The 17,484-nt window shown below is 21.0% G+C and overlaps 2 protein-coding genes across 2 annotated transcripts; both read left to right on the top strand. All coding sequences in view use genetic code 6, as the record gives it.

Annotated features, from left to right (window-relative positions):
• Positions 1 to 859: 859 nt before the first annotated feature.
• On the top strand, positions 860 to 8,651 carry TTHERM_00198430 (transmembrane protein, putative; the record flags this gene model as incomplete). The annotated part of the gene is made up of 10 exons (XM_001007024.3): positions 860 to 1,006; positions 1,061 to 1,708; positions 1,952 to 2,059; positions 2,114 to 2,389; positions 2,443 to 2,685; positions 2,745 to 3,149; positions 3,217 to 3,324; positions 3,389 to 3,712; positions 3,772 to 4,008; positions 4,125 to 8,651. The coding sequence occupies 10 exons, from the start codon at positions 860 to 862 to the stop codon at positions 8,649 to 8,651; spliced, it is 7,023 nt and encodes a 2,340-aa protein (XP_001007024.3).
• A 6,044-nt stretch (positions 8,652 to 14,695) lies between these two features.
• On the top strand, positions 14,696 to 14,917 carry TTHERM_00198410 (transmembrane protein, putative; the record flags this gene model as incomplete). The annotated part of the gene is made up of 1 exon (XM_001007022.2): positions 14,696 to 14,917. One exon carries the CDS (start codon positions 14,696 to 14,698, stop codon positions 14,915 to 14,917), a length of 222 nt encoding a protein of 73 aa, XP_001007022.2.
• Between the last annotated feature and the right edge of the window lie 2,567 nt (positions 14,918 to 17,484).

Here is a 17,484-nt window from a genome sequence, read left to right as displayed (position 1 = left end):
TTAAAAATATACTCCATTTTTTTCATGATTGAATCTTCATAAAAAAACTTATTAAAATAATTTTTAAAAATAAATAATTATATAAATATAAATCTTATTATTATTCGTGTATGTAGCCTTGAAAAAAGGCAGTACCTTTGGGTACTATATATATAAGTGGCTTGTTTTTTTTTAATAAGACTCATTAGTTTAATCAAAAACTTTGTTTTAGCTATGTTAAAAATTAAAATTAATATAGAATCCTACTTCTATATTTTACTCCAAATACTGAAAAATTTTTTAATTTTAATAAATAGATAATAGCAGTCTGCTTTAGATTGATGTATAAGGCAAAGTTATTGTGAAATCAATTCCTTAGCTAGTACCTTAAGCTTATTATACTTTCCCATAATTAGCATCTGTAAATAAATTCTTTATGTTTATTTCCTTTTTAAGCTTACTAAATTAATAAAAGATTGCAAATTGTGTACAACTAGTAGAATAATCAACTCAAAATAAAACACTATCTTGTATGAATATGGATACCCAAGTTTTAACTTTTTAGATCTCTAGTGGTTAACTTTTATCTTTAAATATTACATTTAGTTAATAAATAAGTGATATACATTACTTAGATGGGATGAAAATGACCTTTTTGACATAAACAGGTTTTATAGTCTAATATGACTTCCAATCTTATTAATTTTTTGTTGTTGATAATTCATCAGATATTTTAAATTAAATACTAAGTGTTTAAAATTACCAGTAAAAAAATGATCAATTTATCATTGCTATCAACTCAACAAATACAATTTTTTATTATGATTAATCATTTAACAAGAATATACTTTTATAGTATTCATCATAGAACACTCTTTAAATGGAAAATCTAGATATAGAAAATATGTGGGTGTTCTACCAAAATAATCAAATAGATTTTTACTAAATAATATTTGGTCAAGCTCCTTCACTAATCAAATCTATCACTCCATAGATTATTCTACATTCAATATTGAGATCTAATAAAGTAAAAAATACTATTTTATTAATATTAAAATAAAATATTTATTTAAAAATATAGACTTTGACTTTAATTGGTGGTTTAAATTAAACAGCAACTTAAGTATTCTAAATTAGCTCAAATAAATAAGTTACAGAAATCACAAGTTCTTTACCACTTACTTTCCTTAATTCTGACTGCTTTTGGAAGACTAAAGATATCTATTTCTCTCAAAAATAAGATATGATTTACATTTTTAACCTTAACTCTAATAGTTTTAGTCTTTCTTACACTCTTAAATTATCTTAACCTTTAGTCTGCTCAATAACTTCTCTAGACGTTTTTTAAAATAATGATAAAATATATTTGTTATACTAAATAATGTAAGATATATAAATTTAAGAGATCACTTAAAGTCAGTTAACCAATTTAAATTCTAGTTAAATGTATTTCTCATCTGAATAACATACTTATTACTATACTTAATTATTATTTAATACACCGGCAGTTAATTATTTAGATACTGTTATTAATAATTAAATATTAGAATTAAAAGGTAATGGAATTGCTTACTAATATGATTTAGAATCGAGATAGATTGCTAAATCATTTTATTTTTGGGATGATTTTTATTATCCAGATAAACAATCCATGTATTAATACAACTACATAGTTGTATAAGAAGAAGAAAAACTAATAGTTACTGGAATAAGAAATGGTGTTTTGACAGTAAGAGAATTGAATTTATATACTTTTGAAATACTTTTAGAAAACCAGTTTAGTGATATAGATATTACACCTGAACAAATATATTAATTTAGATAACCTTTTTATATCCAAAGTACAAAAATATTGATAGTTTATATATATAATATTTTCATCCCTGAACTTTCTTCACAATTAAGACAGCTTCATATTTTTCAATATAGCTAAATAAATAAGTCATACAACTATAAATTCTCAATAAAATAGATAGTAAATGACGTTTAAGTTTCACAGAAAACTGGTGATATTATTTGTTTCTTAGTTTTAGGAGGAGTATCCATTGCATAAATAAAGATCTACAATGTTTAAAAAGATGTAATTATATTTATTTTATTCAAATTATTTAGATAATCATTTTTTTTAAAATAGTAAAATCCTGTTTATACCTCTAAACTATTTAATAATTATTGTGTTAACTAAATAGGGTTTTTCAATTTAAACTAAGATACTATTTATTATTCTAATTTTTACTAAGGAATAATGAGTATAAACCTTCTAAATAATTATTAGAGAAAAATAATATTTAGTTAATATGCAGAAACTATATCTTATTATTAATCTCCAGATTTAAGCTATTAGATCGTTAGCTTAGATCCTTATACTACACTTTAAATCGTCTCTACTCAAAATAATAAGGTTTTATATGTATCATAATATAAAATAATCTTTTAATGGTTATATATTTTTTTTTAAACTAGGAAATACCTACTGGTGCATACATAGCACATTTCGTTACTTATGGCAACAAAGTATTTATTCTCAGTAATAGTGGCTTTTTATAATACTATGATGGAGATACAAATTAGATCATACTATACCAAAACGACTACTATGGGTAAGGCTTGTAGAACATTTTACATAAATAAAATTAGATACTATTTATAAATACCTAAATCTCTCTTATAATTAGTTTAGATGATCTAAATCTTTAATTATAACAGGTAAAATAAACTAATATATAAGCTTAAGTTTAACTTCTAAAATTTTTTTTTAACATAAGGTATCTTAAATTGATGAATATGAATATGAATTTAACGATATTTAAATTCCTTTATCTCGTAATAGTGAATGGCTATAGTAAATGGTAGATGTAAAATAAATATTTTGCTATGTATATTAAAATAATGATTTTTTAAATACATCACCACCATACGATTATGTTGTTAATTTTTATGAGTTAGACATATAGTTAAATATATATTAATATTATATAAGAGTGGTAAAATACCAAAAGATAATAGCATAAATTGCTATTGATTTCGTACAATCTTATTATGTAAATTCGTAAAATTACAGGTACTTTATTTTACACGATAATAAAGGATTTTATTATCCATATTAAAAATATATGGTAATAGTTGTTGGATATCGTCTTGCTTTAATTAGCTCATCTAATTTTGAAATTGTAAAAATTTATTTAACATTTACTTTCTTTCTTTATTTACTTATTTGACATAAAAAATATTAAAAAGCTTTTTAATTATGCGTCTTAAATATTATTTATGAATCTTGCATACGATATAGAATTAGGATACATGGCTTTTCTAGATAACTTGTAAGATTGCATATTCAACTTAAAGGTAAGTAAATTTATTAATTTAAAAATAAAAATTTTAATATATTTTCTCATAAATCATTTTTAAGACTATTTCTTTAAATTGCATCACTAATAACTATCCGTTTTCAGATACCTTTTGTGGGGTTATTATTTAAAGACAAAGATAGTTGATAATCTTTTATAGTTAATATAGCTTAAGAGTGTACTCTTTAAAAGAATAAATTTATAAGTTTGTTAAATATACAGAAAAATTTTTTCCTTAAGCCATATATTACAATGACTTTGGTAGCAATATAATTATTGGAGATTAACCAAGTTAAAGTTTTAAAATACTTAATTTAGATACATATCAATTGCTAGATACTTCTTTCCCAGCATTTACTACTAACTCTGAAGAAAATATGTATAAGGTATGAAAATAAATAAATTTCAATTGTACAACAATTTTATCTTATTTTTAAACTAAAAGTTTTATTTTTTCTCTGATCAAATAAAAGTGATGCTATTTTCTTCTTACAGTAATTCTATTGCAATATATAACATAAATACTGGAGTGGTTATGTAAATTATCTACTTTTAGTATTAATTTAATCATCAAAGTCAAATAGTTGTGGATGAAATTCTTAATTTGGTTATGCTAATTGATATTTAAAATTAAATTGAAATTCTTTCTTATGATACAAATTAAATTGTTAAGACATTTTAAGTAATTTTTTTAATTTCTTTTTTTTAATTTCATAAAAAATATCCTTTTATTTTCATTAAACTTATTTAATAGATTCTATTTTTAAATATTTTTTTCTAAACAAAATATTAAAATAGTTAGATAAGGAATAAACTGATGCAAATGCTTACCAAAAAATATTGATTTGGGATCATCATAAGAGAAAACTTTTTGCAACCTCAAATAATATATTATATATCTTTGATTATGATACTAACATTTTTATTTGCAAATACCAATTTTAGCTTCCAATATTTGATATTTACATCAGCTTTAATAAAAATTAAATATTTGTTACAGATTATTTGAATTTAAAAGTTTTTGATTACTCTATCTTAGAGTTTAACTAAAATTAATTATTACCTTATAATACAATACCAAATCTATTATAGATTAATTAAAATCAGTATATTTTATTTGATAATAGTCAATCAACTCTGAAAAATATAGTCGATGGTGAAGTAAAGGATGTTAAATACTTTAATCAACTAAATCCTTCATACTTTTACTATAATTATTACAATAAAAATAACTCTTAAATTTATGTAATAATATTTAATTAACTCTTAATCTATAATATAACTTCTACTAGAATTATTCCTATATTTTCTTCATTGCTCGATTCTTAAATAGTTACTTTTATCAGCGGCTCGGATTTCCAAGTTCTTTTTTTAACTTAAAAATAGTCTTTATATTCTCTTTAAAAGAATCTAGCTAATCCATAGCTCTCAATACTAACATATATATCAACAGGAATAGGCCAATTTATTATGATTGATGATTCCTACTTACTATACTGCTCAACAAAAAACAAAAACCTATGGAATAAGATCTTATTTTAAAACTCCTAATCTCTTTCTATTTAAATTAAAATTGAATAATTTTAAATTAAATTAGAATAAAATGATAGTATTAAAAAGCTTGTTAGAATAGACAATACTTTGAACATCATAATATTAACGAATAAATATATATAAATAATAGATATTTAGACAGGAGATATTTTGTAAATCTCTCAATTAGATTTCTAAAACCAATAATCTTAAATTTCCTTTGATCCTCTTTATTAAAGGATTTACTATACAGATAGAATTGTAGGAACTAACGTATATGACCTAAAAATGCAAACTATTAAATAGAGTTTACCATCTTCAGGTATAAAATTAAAAATTGAAGGCTCTTTCATATATATGTTTTCATTTAACTCTGTAAGTATATACTTAAGAAAAGACCTCAAATTATTCTAAATAATAAGAAATTTTAAGAGCACTTAATCACTAATAGATATTGAGTACTTTGGATTTAATAATATTTTTATTTTATATTTCGACAATTCAATTAGTTTCTATAATGCTAACCCTTTTTCTTTACCTAAATTAATTGATTATTTATAAATATACAATTATAAGGTTTTATCATCATAATTAAAACTCCTAAATTCTTAGTATTTAATTATTGATATGATGATCATAACTATAGAAAGTACTATAAAATACACAGCTGAGCTAAATATTGGTTCTTTTTCAAATAATATTTGCTCTGCATAGTTATAAATAAGTACAGACTAAAATGATCTAATAACAAAAAATCAATAGGGTGATTATTTGAATTTATTATCTCTAAAATAACTTCTAATTTAGAACATTATTTATAGTTTGTACATAAATAATGGCGAATAAACAGATTTAAAGTTTCCTTTTGTGAGCTCTAGCTCTGTGACAAACTAGTACTCACTGAACATTTAAGCTACAAACAATAATAATATCTATCTAAATACTCAAAATAGTACAGATTAAAATATTGTAGAGCTGAAACTATAAAACTTAAAAATTTCATTTAAAAACTTAAATAATACTCAGTTCATGTTTGGAAATCAAACATTTAACAAATTAGTGAGAGTGTTTTTAAATGACATAGAATTATCGGATTTTGGTAATAGCTAGCTATCATTTGAAAGTATCAATCATCTTTTTATCTAAAATTTAGTGATTAATGGCGAATAAATTCAACAGAATGAAAAATAGGTTATACTCTTCTCATATATTGATATAGTTGTAATACAGAACATTACTTTTAATAATTGCCAATTTAATAATATAATGAATCTACTTAAATTTAGTAATATAAACTAATTGACAATAAATAATTTCAACATCAAGTAGAATATTTTACATTCAAATTTTAAACAAAACTCTATGATAAATATCTCATAAGTAAACTTACTTAAAATAAATAATACTAACCTTATAGAGAATATATTTTAAAATGTATAAATATTCAAAATAACTAATATTACTTCAATTAATATTAGCAACATGTAATCATCTTAAAATGAAATAATAATGAATTAAAATTTCGACTTATAAGGTATTATTTTCTAAATTGAAGCAACTCCTTAAGTTAATTTCATTAAAATCCAATTTAATGTTCTTAATTTTACCTCACTCTCACCCCTTTCTTTAATGAAATTTTCTAATGTAAATCAAACTTTACTTTTTAATGATTTTTATTTCACAGATTTTAAATTAGAAAGCTATGAAAATAGTTCAATTAGTAGCTAATAATTTTTCATTATAGAATGTGAGGGTATACTGAATTCGAATTTCTCAAATATTCTGATAAAAAACTCAAGTATGTTAGGATTTATTAATTTACATGACTTAAAAAATGATAATGAAGTTAATATATAAAATAAAATATCAACCTACAACAACTATTAGCACTCTCTTTCTGCTACAAATCAACTAATGCTACTCAATGCTCAATATTTAACAATAAAAAATTCTAATTTTACATCTATCTCTAGCATAAATTCAGAAGCTAGTGTTATTTAAATTTAAGTAAGGTAAAGCTTTCTTTTAGATACAATCTAAATTTAATAAATTGAACTCAAGTATAATAGTTTTATTTACATATCTTAAAGTCCTTAAATAGTTATCTAAAATATTTATTCAAAAAATATAGAAACAAATAACATAGCAAGTGTTTTTTATTTGTTACAAATATCGAGGCTAATAATGAAAAATAACAATTTTATCATGAACCTATCTTATCTTGATGGAGGAGCTATATATTTAAACTAAATATCAGAAATAGTCTTATTAGATAATACATTTTAGTAAAACGAATCAAAGACAGGAAATGGAGGAGCTATTTATTGCTTCAGTAGCATATTTTCTTAGTTTCATGGAAATATTTTCCTTTAAAATTCTTGTAGATAAGGCTCAGGTGGAGCAATATTGTTGAACAATTGTGATATTTAAAACATGGCAGATAATATTTTCAAATAAAATTCTGCTCTTATAGGAGGTGCATTTAGATATTTAGGCACATAACCTTATGTTTTATAAAAAGCAAATTTGAGCAGAAAGATACTTACCTAAAATTAAAATTCTTTTATTAAAAACTATGCATAATTATATGGAAAAAATATAGGTTCCTATCCATTTTATTTGGACGTTAAAAATTAAATATAAGATGACTTAAAGATCTAAAGCGCTAAATTAGAAAATTTATAAAGTGGTAGCACATCTTCACCAATAATAATGAGATTAATTGATGAAGAAATGAGAGAAGTTAGTTTTTTTAAAAATTCAAGTTAGATAAATTAAGAAATCCTGATTGAATTTAGTAGCTATTTACTTGAATTATAAAGTGAAGAAGTTGGGCTTTATGGTGATCTCAGATAAAATTATAATTTTGATTAATTTGGTTTCGTTTTTAATGTGTCTTATTCTTATCAGCCTAATGCTTACTCCACTATTACAGTTAAAACAGTTAGCCCTATCCCAATTTTAAATACCACAACTTTTAAATTCGACTATCAAGAGCTAAGTATCTCTATTGATGTTAACTTTAGGTATTGTTAGTAAGGAGAAATTTTACAAACTTTGTAGAAGTATAAAATATGTTATACTTGCTAGTAAGGTAAATTTTTATTTAATAAAGCCTTTAACTTTTTAGTAATGATTTCAATAGATAAAGCAAATTAAAAAATTTATTCAATCTTTTTTGCTATAGCCGATCAAATCTTCTTTATTGCTTTATTAATTGCAAATAATATTATAAATAATAAAAGTTTTCAAAAATATTTAGTAAATTTTTTAATAAAACAAACTGAATTATTACTTTTGCATTAAACTTTTACTTACAGTAAATCAGCATTTATCTATCCCCCCCTTAACTATAATATTTTTATTTACTTTTAAAAAAATACTTTAAGAATTAAATAACCTAAAATGTTATCTTAACTATTTTATTTTGATTATTGCTCCTTTTCAAAACTAATATTTTGTAAAATTTACTCAAAATAAAAAAACACACTAATTTTACCAAATATTCTTAAATATGCTTCAAATAATTAAACTTGCCAACTTTTTTTAAATAGGTAATTATTGTTTACAAGATCCAAATTAATTCGAAAATTTACAGTGTCTCAAATGCCCATTAGGTTCTAAAAATTGTTATTCAAATATCATACAGTTATAAAATGGGTATTGGAGTAAGAACTAGAATTCAGACTAAATTTACTAATGTATAAATCCATAATTTTGTACCCCAGAAGACCCTTCAAATAAGTTTGGATGCTAAATAGGACATGTAGGAGCTATTTGCGAATCTTGTGATTCTTAAGGAATTGTTTGGGGATCAAAATATGGAAGAAGTAATGGAGGAATTTAATGCTAAGAATGCTCGTAGTAGAATTCAACTTAATCTATCCTAATTCTATTTTTGTTTTTGATAATAATTTGTGCTTATCTAATCTTCTAAATTTAAAGATAGCTGATATTAATATAAAGAAAAATGGAATGGTTTTATTTGAGAAAGCTCAAAATAATTTTACTATAAAATCAAAACATTAATAGTGCTTCTTCTTACATCAAAATTCTTATCAACTATTTATAGTTTCTAGCTTTAATAAATAACTTAGGCATATAGACTTAATAATTTATCTCTGTTGCTGAAATTGGAGGTGGTGATCCTGTATAGCATACAGTCTATAATTTAGATTGTCTTTTTAGTAGCTAAGATATCTAAATTCCTTTGTATGCTCTAAGAATTATATTTATCAATTCCTAAATATTTACCATATATTTGTTGATCTAGTTAGTAAAATCCCTCACAAATATGTTTAAGATGATAGATGACTTTTCATTTATGATTTCTTCTTTCATATTAATATACTTATTCTTTAGTTCTTCCGTAATTAAAGTATTGATATAGTCTTCATCTTGCAGAGATATGGGAGACAATCTATATATTATTACTGAAATGCAAGATGTATGCTACACTTAATAACACATTAAAATATTACTATTTTTAATAGGTCCACTGCTTTTTATATGGTTCATTTTAATCCCTGCATCATTTTATATTATGTTGTACAGAAATAGATAAAAATTATAAAGCTTACTTTATCTGAAGAAATATGGTCTTTTGTACTAAGTAAATAGTTTTTAATAAAACAAAATCGTTTTTTTTTAATAAAATTTTTTTTATTAATAGGAATATAAAGTAAAGTCTTATTATTGGGATTTAACTAGAAATCAAGCAAGAGCATCACTTGTTATATTTCTAAATTTAATTAGGGTTTCGCCATTACTAAAATCTTAGCTCTTATTTATTTTTATATGTATTTATCTAATATTTTTGATAAAAGTAAGTCCTTATTAAAAATAGTAGTTAAATAATATTGATTAACTATCTTGCAGATTAGTTATAATAAGTATATTCATAATATAAATGATATTAGTTACAGATAATCTATCATTTTAATAACTATTGTAAAGTATTTTGATTGCCTTAAATATGTGTTTCCTAGCAATTTTGCTCTTATTGATAGTATAAAGGCCTATTCCTTATGATAAAAATAACTAAAATATCTTATAAAAATTCTAAGTTTAAATATCAAAATTAATTCCAAATTCTATTTATTAACTTACTTATTAAAAATAGATCAATTAATTAAGAATAAATTATCTATGGAAAATAGTTGAAAAATCTTTAAGGTAAGTTATTGGTATGGAAGCAAATTTTAAGAGCCAAAAATGGTATTTACAATAATAAATGCCTTAGTAAAGTTAATTCAAAGTTAGAAGTCCAATAATTAACAAAGGACTAAAAAATAGTTCCTTTAAATAAGCAGTAGAGAATTATAATTTAGATAAAAATCTAAAATGAATAGAAACTTAAAAGATAAAAATAATAACTATTAAAATATATTTTTTTATTTAAATTGTTTTTATCTATAAATAAGTTTTTAACAGATTTTATTTTTGAATTTACAAAATTATATTTATTTCTACATCTTTTTATTTAAAATCTTGAAAATAAAATCAATTTTTTTTTAAATGTTTAAATTTATTTTTTTGACTTTTATACATTTTTAAAATATTGAAGGAATTAAATTTCTTTGCAATAAAAAGACATATTAAATTTTCAAACATATCAAAAACAAATATTTGTTTATTTAAATTAAAAATTACTAAGGTTAATTAAAATATTTCCACTTTTTCACAACTTAATGAAAATTAAAATTTTAAAAAAATTATTATATAATATCAAAATTTATTTTCTACTAATCATACCTCTCTCTAATATTTAAAATTTTAATGTTTAATAAATATTTAGTGAAATTATTAAATAAATTATATTTTTTTTCAATATTACTAGTGATTTTTCTTTGCTAAATTTATTTTAATTTGTTAATTAATTTTTACACATTTATTCAATTAATTGCTTATTAATTACATTAATTGAAATTTTATATAATCAAAAAAATGTAATACTTTTTTATTTGAATATAGATATTTGAGTTTTTTTACTAATATTAAAATAACTTGTATTAAGTTTATTATATAAACATATACTAATTAGTATAAATAATTGTTTTTAATTTTAGAAACTTGATTATTATATTTCTACTTTCAAATAATTTTTGAAAGCTCTTTATTTATTTATTATTTGTTTAAGTTTTCTTAATTTATTTTTACAATTAAGAAATATTAATCAATTATTTTTTACAATATTAATTAAAAATATAAGTTTTTAAATTTTATTAAATTTGCTTTTATCTTTTAAAATGAGTGATTTTTAGCAAGCATTTTTTATAGTTCTAATTTGAATAAATAGATTCTTAAGATGTAACCTTTAAGACTTCATTTAGGATAAATTTAGTTATAAGTATTCCCTATTAAATTATAAATAAAAATTAAAAATAATCATATAATTAATTTTTTTTATCAGTATTTTGCTACTTTAATTTATAAACATATTATCATATTATTAAATTTATTCTTTTCTATTTGAGAATTTAATTTCAGATCAGATATATAGAGGATTTTAATCACTTTTCTACTAAATCTTTGTATTTTAATCTATTATTTTTCTTAATTGAAAATATACTAAAAATAGTTTCAGTAAATTAAGGTTTGAAACTAAATTTTTTTTTTATGAGGAAAAATAGAAGGGCTGGCCTGGTTAATAAGCTCTTCAATCAATTCATTAATAAGGAAATTAGTGGAAATAGTAAAACCATTTTTTTCAAAAACTTTGGGGAGGGTGTGGCCTTAATTAATGAGGAATTACAGTATATATATTTTTTTTATATCATTAATTTGACTCATGACTTATAAATAAATATTTTAATTAGTATTTCTTTAAATTATTAATGGTTGATGATACCATAAATTAATTGAGTTATTTATAAAATGAAAGAAAATAAATTTCTAATGATAAATTTGATAAAGAAACTGTATTTAAATGTTTTTTTTTATCTACAAAAAATTTTTAAAAACTCATTATTTAACAAAGATTAGAACGTTTAGATTTTTAAATATGTCATCAGAAAAATAAAAAAATTGACAATAATAATTTCAAAAGATGTTGAATTTCCTCAGTGTAATTACTTAATTTTTAAAAAACTTATTTATTAAGAATGTTGCTTGCAAGCTAAAAATTACAAACAAACATACTAAATAAAATTTAAAAGTTGATGAAGTTGAAGGCTTTTATAATAATCCATTTAATACTAAATATCAATTTCCTATGTTTTAGTCAAAAATTTGGTGTTTGCTAATGTGACTGTGGTGTCATTTAAGATTGTTCTAGCAATAAAAATTTTGATTACCTTAGACGTAAATACCCATTTAATTTGGATTAGAATAGCTTTAATTATATCTGACTTTTTCCAAGTAGAACATATGAACAAAAATATGGAATGCGTTTCTTGCTCTTATAAATTTTGCTCAAGCTGCTCATCTACTGTATAATATTAATGCTTCTATGGGTACTCAGTGAACCCCATGGGATAAAGAAACTTATTCGTTTAGTTTTGTTAACATCATTACATTTTTTTTTATTCCAGCAAGGATACATTGCGAATTGATACTGGATGGAGAGAGTGTAAATGAATCCAGCATTTAATCTAATAGTTATTTTTTAAATGCATTTTCTAGCACATGTATTTAGCTATAAATCTGCCCTTTATTATCTTATATACATAAATCTTTCGCAGTTGGTTTAAAATAGTTCTATAGTGCATCTATCAGTGAAGATAAAAATAATAATTTAGGCATATAATTTATGTTTTTTGTTGTTTTTTAATTTAAATAACCATTCAATAAATAATTTACTTCAAAGAATAAAGATATAATCAAAAGAATGGCATTTGGCTATTTTTTTACAAATTAAATAGGAATGATAAAAGATAAAATACCAAAATATGATATTGAAATCTTAAAACCTAGATAATTAACTGATATATAATAAAATTATAGACGCTATCATATGTATGATAATAAATTAAAAATATATGGTTAAAGTATATTAACTATAAGATTAAATAAGGATTTATCATTGAAATGAGTGATTTTTAACAATAATTTTTTTAATTCAATTTTGAATTAAATATTCTTAAGATTTAACCTTTAAAACTTCATTAAAGATAATTTATATTATAAATATTTTATTAAAAAATAAATTAAAATTAAAAATAATTATGAAATTAAGTTTATTTTAATTACATATTTTTGCTAAATTAATTTAAAAAAATATATTTTAATATTGACTATATTTTTTTCTAATTGATGATCTAATCTCATATCAAATTTATAATAGAAGCATTTAATCACCTATCTATTAAATTTTTGTTAATTAATCTACATTCTTTCTTTAACGACTTTTTTTTGAGGAAAAATAGAAGGTTTGCTAATTAGATTTTCAATCAATTTATTTATAAATTAGCTATCGAAAATGAAAATTCAAAAATGTGAGAAAATACCTTTTTGAAAAATTCTGTCATATAAATAATAATTTTAAGTAATAATAAAATAATTTTTTATTATTAAATTTGATAGATTTAATTACTATTTTATGATTATTTACTAATAAAAATATAATACAAAATCCTCTCTAAGTCTAAATGTTAAAGACACTATTTTAGAGGCATATTTCTTAAATAGCATTAAATTATTGTGCCTAAAATAAAGTAAATAAATTAATTTTAAAGTATTTCTTGCTTTGCTTAAATAAAAAAAAGTATTTTTTATTTGTAAATTTATATTATTTCATTCTTATTATCTTTTAAAAAAAAATATTTAAATTTAGCTAATTTTAATATCATCATTGATATCTTATGAATTCTAATAACTCTAAATCGTCATAATACGCTCAGAAAAAAATCGCTTTTTATTTTTTAAAAAAATGCAAAAAAATCACAAACAAATTTATATACTCCCAGTTTTTATATAATTTGTAACTTTATTACATCACGAGGTAAATATTTATTTTTAAATCAATAAAATATTTTTGAGATTATTCTATTGTACTTTATAGTTAACCTAATTTCAATTGAGATCAAAGCTTTAATTAATTTTAAAAATTTTTCTAAAAATTGACACTTTATCTATAAGAATTTTTTAATAACTCTTAGACTCATCCAAAGGTTTAAGAGCAAAATCTATATTTTTTGTTTACTTATTTAAATAACTTTTAAATTATTTGGTACAAAAGAATTTCATTAACAGATAAAATATACTAGTTGAATTTTGATTATAATTTTTATTTTACCCTTCTATTGATTTATTTCCTATTTGAAAACAGTTACTATATAGATATGAAAGACACAATGATTTTTAGTTTCATTTTTTACTTTAAAAAAATATGTAAATATTTATCTTCTTTTTGCCAATATCTTTTCTCTTCGAAATTATAAAAAAATTATTTTATTTATTTTTACTTACTTAACATTTAAATTATCTAAAATCAAATTTAAACCTTTTAAATATACTCCTTTATTTATAAATATTATTAATTTCAAGTCTATTTCACTACTGATCTATCTCCTATTTTAAATCTATCAAAGACTTCAAAAAATAACAAAAATATACGTCAAGTAAATGAATTAAAAAAAGTAATTAAAAATGAAAGCCATAGTTTTAGTATCAATGTCACTTTGAATACTGTTCTATGTGATAATTCGTCTTGGATTAGTACATCTACTAATTAAAATTTGGGTAATTGCCTTTCAGCTTTGAAGCTTCCCTACTGTCTTTCCACCATTTGCTCTGATACTGCAAAAACCTATTCTTTATGTGTCATTTACTCACCAAACTTGGGTATTTACAATGCCTATTTAAACTTTATTAAGCTTGTGCTAATACTTACATTAATGACCCCCACTACTAAGAGTGATGTCACAATTGCTACTTATGCTAATGGAAATACTTCTTGCGTTTAAGCTACTAATGGATCTCTTTTGGCCTTATCATCTTTCTTCTTAGCTATTTTAGCTTTAGTCTTCTAATTTTTAAATAAAATTACAACTGCATATAATAAACTATTTGGTAAATATTTGAACCTATATATTGGTTATGTATTTACATTTAATTGATTTTATCCAATTTTGTTTGAATAAAAATATTTTCTTTTTATTTTAGATTTCATTTGAAGTTATTCAAAAAATAAAATGATCAAATTAATTTTAGATTTTTAAGTTATTCATTTACTAAAGGTGATTAATAAAGTTCCTTGTTCACAAAGTATTGCAATTTTTAATAATAAATTTGAATAAACAAAAAATTATCATCCATAGACTAATATTTAACAAGAAGTTTATATATCTGTTCCTGCATTTAAAATATCACATACCATGATATCATGATTTGTGTGTGATATTTCAAATAATTTTTATATTAATTATGAATATTTTTATGTTAACAGTAAAATAAAAAATTGATTAATATAATTTCAAAAGCTGTTGATTTTTCTCATTATATTTAAAATTGATTTCATTATATTGTAAAAGCTTGTTTATTAAGAGTATTGCTAAAAAACTAAAAATTACAATTAAACACACCAAATAATATTTAAAAGTTAATGAAATTTAAATTTTTGATAACTATCCATTTAATATTAAATATAACAGTCCTTTGTTTTGGACAAAAACATGGTATTACTTAATATATCCATGTCTGTTAAGATTGCTCTAGCAACAAAAGCTTTGAGTACCTTGGACGCAAATGCCCATTTTATTTTGATCAGAATAACTATAATTGCATTTAATTTTGTCCTAATAGAACATATGAAAACAAAAATATGGAATGGCTTTCTTGCTTTTATAAATTTTGTTCAAATTACTCATCTACTGAATGATATTTATGTTAACCTGGATACTCAGTGAACCCACAGGATAAAATAACTTAATCATTCAGTTTTCTTAATATGATTATATTTTTTTACTCCATTAAGGATGCATTGAGAATTACTAAGATTGTTAATATTTACATAATGGAGAAAGCGTATATGAATCAAGAATGTAATCTAGTAGTTATTATTTAGACCCATCTTCTAGCACATACATTTATATATAAATCTGCCCTTTATTATGTTATTTATATTTTTGAAATTAAGAGGTTGGTAAAATATATCCATCAATCAAGATAAAAACTATAATTTATGCATATAATATATGTTTTTAGTTGTTTTTTTAATCTAAATAACAAATCAATAATATACTTAAATGAATTGATATATAATGAAAATCAAATTAAAAGTATAGAGGAAAAAATATTTTTTGTAATAAATCAACAAAATAATAAAAGAGTCAATGTTTTTCTTTTAAATCTGTCAATTATAGCAAGATAAATTTAAATGGAAAGATTAAATAGCATAATATATATTTTTCTCTAAATTTATTTCATCATATTCATAGATAAAGATCAAATCCATAAAATAGAATTTAACTTTATTTATTAAATTCATTTTAATTTTATTTAAATATATATTATTTCATTTCATTTTGAATTCTAATAACTCTAAATCCTCATGAATTAAGCTCAGAAAAAAATTCGTTTTTTTAAAAAAATACATCATCTATTAAATTTTGAAAACCTAAAGCAACTTTTTGTAATTTTTAAATATTTTGGTTGCACACTAGCTATTTTTGATTTCATATAAATATATATCAGAAATAAATTTTAGATTTATACATAATCATTAATTTAATAATGTTTAGATCAAAATATTATATAAATCATCTTTGAAAAATAGCAATGATTATTTTTAACATCATAAAGTGCTATAAGTAATGTAATTAAAAACAAATGAAGAAAAAACCCCCTAATTAAATATTATAAAGAATATTAAATTTAATGGAGTAAGAAAAGAATGGTGCAGTATCTAACATATAAAGTTATGAATTAATCAAGCATCTAATATTAAATCGTTTTTATAAAAAACACTACTTAAGAATAAAAATGATAAATATACCTAATGAAATATACTAAAGAGGTAATTTATGACAATCGTATTTCAAGTACCTAAAACAAGGAAAAAAATGTTAGCTTTAAAAATTCACTAAAAAAGATAAAAACTAATAGTAATAGTTGTTTTTCATTTTCGAAATTTTAGTTTTAACACTTTTAAATGATTTATATTACTGAATGATTTTTTTATATCTTAATTAATAATTTAAATTTGCATTTTTCTTTTAAAATCAATAATTTTTAGCAAGAATTTTTAATATTTATATTTCAATAATATTTTTTTAATATTGAATATTTTCTTGTGTATTTGTTAATTTATTTTACATAAGATTTATTTTAGAAACTTATAATTGTAATATATTATAAATCTATATTTAATCTTTTGTTTTTCTTGAATGAAAATACACTAAAAATAGTATAAATAAATTCAGGTTTATTTAAGCGCATTAAGCGTTCTTTCAAACAATTATATTTTTTTTATTTTTTATGAAAAAACATAAAGGTAAATTGGATTTTCAATCAATTTATTTACTAGGTAGACAAGGAAAATAAAATTTAAAAAATGCCAAAAAAATATAAAAGTCCAACATAATGTCAAAGTCTCTTCATTAATTAAGTGCACTATTTTGGAATCACATTTTTTAATTTTCTTTAAAATTTTTAGCATAGAATAAAGTAAATAAACCATTTGCAA

This window comes from Tetrahymena thermophila (assembly GCF_000189635.1).
Source record: "Tetrahymena thermophila SB210 genomic scaffold scf_8254815, whole genome shotgun sequence".
Lineage (NCBI taxonomy): Eukaryota > Ciliophora > Oligohymenophorea > Hymenostomatida > Tetrahymenidae > Tetrahymena > Tetrahymena thermophila.
The sequence above is the reverse complement of the archived record's forward strand: the minus strand, read 5'-3'. Positions and strand labels throughout refer to the sequence as shown.